General features: G+C 39.0%; 1 protein-coding gene across 3 annotated transcripts in view; it reads right to left on the bottom strand.

Moving 5' to 3' along the window:
- LOC107081925 (schwannomin-interacting protein 1) overlaps positions 1–8,596 on the bottom strand; it is a 303,883-nt gene that overhangs the window by 38,608 nt on the left and 256,679 nt on the right. For all 3 annotated transcript variants that reach the window (XM_015370292.1, XM_015370294.1, XM_015370293.1), the window contains one exon: positions 5,471–6,247. In XM_015370292.1, coding sequence (XP_015225778.1) covers positions 5,471–6,247 — 777 coding nt within the window. The remainder of the gene's footprint in view (positions 1–5,470; positions 6,248–8,596) is intronic.

Raw genomic sequence — 8,596 nt, 5'->3', positions numbered from 1 at the left:
GAAACTTGTAACCTTCAGAAACCTCCTGAAAAATCGCTGCTGCAGAATCTATGCCACACTTTCACTATGGAATAGAAGTTTAAGGTAGAATCTATTATCACAAAGAAACTATATCTCTGATTTGAGAACTCATCCTACTGAACAACTTGGCCACATGGTAACAGCTAATGCCTTTATAAACTTCATAAACTACAAATTTCTACCCTGGGTTTCTCTCATTTGTGGAATGTCATTGAAATCTCTTAAACAGTAATGTCCAGATTTAGTTCTAAAGGTTGATATCTTGCATGTTGAAATGGCATTAGAAGGAAGACAAACAGCAACAGCAGATTATAAAGCTATGCTAAAAGGAACAAGTAACTAGCAGCTTCCTTCAGATGTAGTGGAGTAGATAGTTATAAATGCTCCCTCCATAAAATTACTCAAGCAAAGTAAAGATACTAAAAAAAAGTACTTAAGTACAGTAATCAAGAACATGTACTTTATTTTCCATCCCCGCTGGCTAGTCTCACAAACCATTTGTCATCCCTACATCACTTGTTAAACCTTAAACCGAGTTTGTCCTTAATCAGATCAGATGATGCATGGTAGTAAAAGCATCACCAATGAGGGACTTTAAACCATAAATAATCAAATGAAATGCATAATTTACGGCAACATTTAAGCTGATGTGTATTTAAGCACATAACCTGCATTGTTTTGTTGTATGAAGTATCAGCCTGTATTTTATATCAATGCATCCTCCATTAATCAGTCATTAGCTCTTGGCCATTCTCATTTAATGAAAGATGTAGAAAAAATAAATAATTAATATTAATTGCTTAATACAGTCTGACTTTAGATTAAATTTCTAAGAGAAGGTTAAGATAAAAAACTAGCTAGTAAATGGTAGTAAATATCCAGTTAAACCAAAAAATTTTTAAGACTTGGTAAAACTTAGATTCAAGGTTACACTTCCTCATCATGAAGACTTTATAGGTTAAATGTATAAAATAAAGGAACTATGAATAAAAATCAAAAAGGTTGATTGCAAAGCAACAAAATAATTTAGATGTAAATGTTGGACTTTAAGGTATATAGGATGATCTTTTATTTCCGGGTGGATCATCTAAATAAGTGGTCATCCTAATTGTCAATCGTTCTGGTGATATGTTTATGTAAGGCCGTCCTACGTGCTCGTCCCCAGTTAGCTATGTTTTTCTGTGCATGCGCACTTTCCGGTGTATATATTTGGTATGCAACAGTATCAGACAGTCAACGAAGCTAACTTTTCTTGTTGCAGTTCTTTGAAAATGGCAGAAGGTCTTAAGAGAAAAAGTGTCTACGAAGTGTATGATAAGAAAAGAAAGGCCTCAGAAGAGGCAGATATACCCCAGAATGCTTTGTGCGGAGAGCTCTCCTTGCAAAGCATTATGGGATTTGCTGTCACAGCGCCCCGCTGTCGCTACCAGACAGCGGCGACCAATAACATAGATGGCGCTGGCACCACGCAGTGAAGGAGGAGTCACATGACCAACGGAGCAAAACGTTGACTGTAAAGTCCACTATATAGTCCCCACTCTATATAGTGATTGAGGGATTTAAGGGTTAGGGCTGATGTTTGGGCACAGTAAGCTTGTATAATCTATGAGAACAGCAACTTTTTAACAGAGTGTGTGCACTAGGAGAAATGGGCTTGTGCATGCTCTCGCACATGCAGTTTTTTAAAGTGGAGAGGGCGGGTCTTTTAAGAAATTCACGAAAATCCTCCACAATACCTTTACATGTAAGCATTTAACTGAAGAATACAATTACATTTAAACAAAGCTTCTTGTTGTTATCGGGCAGTAGAAGGAATTCAGGAGGAAGTACAAAATCATCTGTCTAAAAATACTGCAAGAGAATAGAAATTGGTTTCATCACACTTCTGATGTCTATCACTTAACATCACTGTTTGCATCAAGCTACAGATTTTCCTTAGAGCTCTACATAGCATGTGGTGTAAAGATTCTAGCATGTTCAGTCAATACGTGTCTGAGTGACAGAGGTTTTCTTCTCTAGGCAGATGTAGTGCTGCAGGTCTCAGCAGAGACGCTATCTTTCTAACCACAGGCTGCCCACAGGGTGTTCAAACGTTCTACCTGTGAACTCTGATGCAGAAAGTAGTAGCCTGTAGGCATTGGTTTTAATACCTCTGCGGTATATCACTTGAAAAATATACCATAAACACCTTTCTAAAAATGGTGAGCCATACTGAAAAGGCAGACTGTCTACATCATCTTTCATGTGTCTCAATAGTTCATTGGAAATTTGTTAAGTGTGGCTCACTGTGCCTCCACATGCACAGTCAGCAGGCATGTACTGACTTTCCTTTACCTAGAGAAACACACCCTGACTAAACACACCTGCTTTCTTTATACAGAACTGAATAGGATGAAGACAAATGCTGGATTACAGAAGCTTTTCATAACCGGCTCATGGATAAAAAATAAGAATAACGACCTGTTGCTACTGCAGAGGTTTAAAGCCATAACAGCAATGTTTAGTTTTATGAAAATCTCAGAGACCAATCCATTTTCACAAAATGAAAAGAGTATGAAACAACTGGAAACCTAAGGCCTAGCTGTTTTAAATTGATGGGATGTTGAGAGCAATAAACAGAGAGGCAGCAGATAGCTAAATGGTCACTCTGGAGGAGTTCTAGGCTGGAATCTAAAGAAAGCAACTGGTGCTAATAAGTCCTTTTTAAAGTTTACTAGAGGACATCTAGGTGATACAGCAAACTTGTGGAAGAAACTCAGATAAAAAAACAACACAAAAACCTTTGAGGTTTTGCATTGTGAAAATACAACATTTCAAAGCTCCCTGACCACACTATCACATCGTGAAACATGGCACTATTTGGACGAAGTAAAGTACATAGCTATCCTGGGCTGCAAAATACTTGAGACCGGAATGAAGTGTTACTTTTCAGCAGGAAAACACTTTACACATAGCAAGAACTTGGATAAAGCCATGTTCATGTAGGTTATAGTGGCCCAGTTAAAGTACAGTTCTACATCAAACTGGAAATATGCTCCAAAAATTAAAATGAGTGTTTTAGAATATTGTTCATCCAGTCAGACTAAGCATCATGCATTTTATAAAGAACAGTGGACAGGAGTTTCCAGATGTGATACACGGGGAGAGACATACCCAAAACAAACTTGGAGTTAAAACTGTGGTGGATGAAATATTGACCCAGCCGGGATGAAATGGACGCCACATTTTTTCTTTACTAGTAATCACATTAAAAATGAAGTCATAAGGCTTGAGAGGGTTTTGCAAGTCACTGCAGTGATCACTGCAGATAAGTAGCCTTGAGCTTTGCTGTGTTGTGTCTCTCTTAAGCACTGATGCTCTATAAGATCCTCTGATGCGTGACTGTTCCTATCCCAGAGGACTCTACTGACAGACAGACACACCCGTCTGTACACGAACAGACTCAATTTTGTACTGGTGGGTCGAGTGGGTATGGATCTAAAATATTTAACATTGTTTTAAAAGCGTAAGCTCCCTATTTTGTTTTGTTTTGTCTGCTGTGTCCAGTTATCAGCAGAGCTGTATAACTGCTAGAAAAAAAAAAAAATCTGCAGAAAATGCATTTTGGGCATATCTACTTTTCTGCTCGTTTTTAGCATCTTGAAAAATTAAATGCAGTTATTCATCCTGAAAGCTTGAATTCATATGTTGACATAGCGTTAGGATCCTTTTCAGTCCAGAGCTATAAAACCATTTTATTTGTATTAACATTTGGCCTTTATAAACAAATTTATCTTTAATTATTTTGCTGTATCTTCTGAAAACCCTTTTAACTGTGAGATATAGAGATTTTGGTTGAAATATTAAGTTTAGAGTTTGAGGGTAATGACTTACCTATTTATTCTTGAAGCTAAATACACAAACACATCAAGACAAAGCCATCTGCCTATCTTCAGTGTTCACTTGGTGTTCTTTTACTTTTAGCTTCCTATGGTATATCCAAGCACAACGCACACAGAGTAACAAAAACAACATGGTAGAAGCACATATTGAACAAAGACGATAAGAAAAACAACAATGGCCCTGCCTACACCCCACAACGTATTCAATGGTAGCATAGACCTATGCTTTATAATCACAGATTGTGATTCCTTTTCTTTTACATTCAAAGCTACTACCTATATTAAATAACCTGCACCATATTTTGTTTTTCTTCAGTGTTTCTGTTAAAAACAAAACAAATTTAAAATAGAATTTTACAGGTAATACCTCAAAGCAAGCCTTTCCCATTTCATTGGTGCATTTGTATAGGATTCACCTATCATGTGTGATGATGACATGGTGAACATCTTCATCCCAAAATCATTATCAATACTCTCTCTCTAAATCTACCACAGTAATCCCAACATGCCTTCTTCTGGTGTGTGATCTGCTGCATATTCTTAATGCTCTTCCACCCAGGTCACATCCCACTGCCTAAAGGAAAGGAGGGGAGTGGGTGAGGGTGGGCACACTGCCCCCATCTAAACCACAGTGGGGGTTGATCTTCATGTTTAGGACGGACAGCAGGTAATGAGCACTGACAGAAACACACGAGCCATGAGGCCCTGAACTCCCCCCCCCTTCGTTCCCGTCCTTTCCTCCCTTCTTCCTTTCTTATACCCCCCCATCTCCCACTGCATTCCTTACATGCCTCAAGGAGACAGAGGCAGGGGGGTGGGATGGGGGTTCCTTTGGGACAGACAAACTAAACACACACAACAGCCACAATAGCACGGGTCACGGCCATTGTGTGTGTGCACTGAGGAAAAGGTCTTAGTTACTCGCATATCAATGGAGGGGAAGGTGAGGGGAAAACATCTTTCTGGCTTTTTTCAAGCAAACATTTACCCAGTGTTGGTTCTCAAAACTCCCTCTGCAGTGAACAATTTTCCCCTACTCCTCCCTGCACATTTGGATGCACTCCTTTAGACTCTCAGACAAACAGTTAAACGATGGGTGTGTGTCAGAGTTATGACTAAAATCTGCCATGGTAGTAAATATCCAGCTTTAATGCTGGAGCTGCTGGGGATGTATTAACAAGCCTGCAGCTATGCAACACTGACATCTTCTGGTGGAAGAATCACATGGCAACAGCAAAGAACACATCTCCAGAAAATTGGGTTATACATTAGTTCTAGAAGGTCAAAAACCACACTCAGGGGTAAGATCGCCATAAGCTATAAACTACTTCCACTGACTCCCAGCTCTGTTACACTATCCTGATCATCATGGTAATATATACATGGGTCACAGAGCTTGACACTACATTGGCCTCCTTCTTCTTTACTTGAAGTGACCTAACCTTGTGTATGCAGGGTTAATCTGACATGGAAGATTGCTGAATTAGCTGCCGATGACCTTTGATATGTATAGCAGAGAAGCTCAGCTCAGAGTTTCAATAACGACCTATAAACTTTAGCACACTCACCGAGGTGTAGTTGGTCTTGCCCATGTTGTGGTTCTGGTTGTGGTTTAGGTTTTGGTTCTCTTGCTCTCTGCACTGCAGACCAGCCAGGTGCCGCTCCAGGGCTGCCCAATCCATTGTGGGCAGGGGTTCCTCCTCTTCCCTTTCCTCTTCCTCTCTGTACCCCCGCATCAGAGCACCAGTTCCTCCACTTCCTCCTCCTCCACCACCCCGGACACTGCTGCGGCTCCCCCTGCCCTGACTTGGGGTGCGGTGGCTTGTTTTGGAAGTGTCTGTTCCTCCCTCGGCCAGGTTAGAGGAGTGGAGCTGGTTACTCTGGGGCAAAATCAGATTCCCGTTCTGTTTCAGTTCTTGTGGGACAGCTGGCACAGAAGCTGTGCTCCGTCCTCCTGGGGCCGGTAGGGGAGGGATGGTCTTTACATCCTGAAATTCCTCTGCAAGACTGCGAGCATTCACCACCTTCCTGTAGCCTTCTTCAAGGCCACTACCGCTCACTACACCCTGTGTGCTTTCTTCCTGACCAGGAGGCTGTGGAGACGTGTCGTCCTCTCCATATTCGCTTTCCCACTCCTCTATCACCTTCTTTTTGTACTCCTGGTAGTCCTCATCCTCCTCATAGTCATCTAGAGTGCCCAGATCTGGAGAGGGGGAGGATTTGTAGTCCTCCAGATTTCCGAGATCAAGAGAAGGAGAGCAAGGTGTAACCTTGTTGGAGTTGGACTCTGAGCTGGAGCGACTGGATGCATCACTCCCCAGGTCCATACCATCCTCCCGATAATCCTGCAGGAAAAGAGAAATAAATAGAACAAATAATGTAAATAAAGAATAGGATGATGAGGAAAGCAAAATACAAATGCCTAAAAGTTTGCAAATATAACAAAAGAAACTGCAGTCGTAGCCTAAGAGGAAAGGCAAAGGGAAGAGGAACCTGAAAGGAGAATTTAGAGAAGTTTAGAAAAGTCATAGAACTGTTGTGGTTTTAGACAAGCAACCACAGAACACTTCCTGACCTGCAAGAACTTCCTTCCTCCTTTAGTTTTACATACGCTTGTCCCATTTCTACCCCAACAGATCTCATGCACTCTTACTTTGGCATGTCCAGTTTAATAAGAATCCAGGTAATGTTACCGCAGTGGCTGGGTGTGGAAACAATAGTCGGTTGAATTATCAACGTCTGTTTTAAACTCTTATCATACCACCCTAGTACCACACTAGTATGATACTAATTCAAAAGAAAAATTGCTTGAAATGTTTTCAGTCCAAAAAATTATTTGGATAAGCCATTTTTTTATTGAAAGTTTCAAAATATACATCTTCAGACCTTCTTCATCTCTTCATGCCCTGAAAGAAACAATGTTTTATTTACCATTTTATTAGTAATCAGCAGAGATCGATTTTAGTTTAATATAGTTTTTAGTATAATGTATAATAATTATGATTTACAAAAAGTAACATTTTTCAGTTTTCTTTTTTTTTATTTTTCTTCCTCAACATTTACAAATTCTTTGTTTCTGTCATATTTTTATACTTCATATTTTCTGGCGATGTTCCTGTTTGAAGCTTTGTCCTCAGGCTGTAGCCTAGAGTAACATATCACTGCCGTCCCCTACAGTTGTTATTGCATGTTGTTGTTTATCTAGCAAAAGAAAAGGCTACTCAACTTTCCCATTTAGAGGAAATACAAATGCAGCTAAATCCTGCTCATGAGAACAGTGAAATCATATAAGGGAAACCAAAAGAGCAGAAAGTTAATCAAAATAGTGCTTTTTGAAAGCTACAGTTCATAGGCTATAAACAACATGTTGGTTAAACAGTTAAGTGCAGACTGTCTGCAAGGGCAAATGGTCTGCTATATAGGCCATATCAATTAGCATACATGTAATTATATTTGTACCATGAACGATATCCTGTACCATTTCCTTCTTTTAAATCTACAGTATGTCTTTTACAACTTTACTATTGGAATGCTAAAGGACTCCATTGAGAGTTTTCATACTTCTTTAAGCGTCATCTAGACTCTAGTTCTGTCATGGCAGCAATTAGTCACTGTTTTTGTTATTAAAGTACACCCAAGGTTTTAAATAGCTACTGCTTCAAACCAAAGAATAAACAAAAACAAAACAGAAAAAACTAAAAATCCTTTAAAGTGACCAGAGCTTTTTCTGGTTGAGTCAGAAACAATTTGTTTTGTCAAGTAGTGTTTTACACATACAAGGAATTTACTTTGGTGATAAGGTAACATGATTGTGAAAATATATAATGCAGAAAACCAAATACAAGTTATACAGGAAGCAAAAAGGCAATGGTAAGATAGTACAACTGCAATGTCCCTCCCCAACGTGTTGCTGCATACTGCAGGTCACAGTTCAGTGCCAGTTTCGGTTTACACAGAAAGAGTGCCTTCCTAATCAAGCCTTATAGTTTCATTTCTAATAACGCCATGAGAACTACAGTTTATCTTAAAAAATAGATTTACTCTATGAATTTAAATATAAATAAATACATCTTCTAATTGTATATCTAATATCAAATATTACGATTATTTCAACAGCAGTATAAATAACTGTCACTTTTTTCTTTTTTCTTTATCTTTTTAAAAAGGGCATGACAGAATTTTCTAATGATACTGCCCCTTGTGGTCAAAACACAGGACTGCAGCACCCTTCTGCTTGTCATGGCATGTGCTTGTACTTGACAAAGTTTTTTTTTTTTTTTTTACTTTTTTCACCTAATATGGAGTTGCCATTGGTGTCTGAGTTGAACTGAATGCTGATCACTTCTGAGTACCCACAAAATCTTCTTTAAAAGAATGCTTTGATTGTTTGCTGGCTTTGACCACTGATCTCTATTTATTCACTGGATTGCTGATAGGCCGAAAAATCTGAAGTCACCAGTCGCCATCTTGGCACTCCCCATTCTCAGGGAGTCGCGCCATAAAAATGCCTGTAATGTAATGTATTTACCATAACAATGTAATAAATACATGTATATTGCATGTATCATCAATTTACCAATTTTGGCACATAGTCAGTTTTGTGTGTGTATATGTAATATTCCTAATAGCTGACTACAATATTATTATGCTCCATTAACACATGAATTTTGTTGTGACAGATTTGTATAATATGT

This window comes from Cyprinodon variegatus, unplaced genomic scaffold (assembly GCF_000732505.1).
Source record: "Cyprinodon variegatus isolate N-32 unplaced genomic scaffold, C_variegatus-1.0 Scaffold44, whole genome shotgun sequence".
NCBI lineage: Eukaryota > Metazoa > Chordata > Actinopteri > Cyprinodontiformes > Cyprinodontidae > Cyprinodon > Cyprinodon variegatus.
Note: the sequence above shows the minus strand (reverse complement) of the source record. Positions and strands in the feature narration are given on the sequence as shown.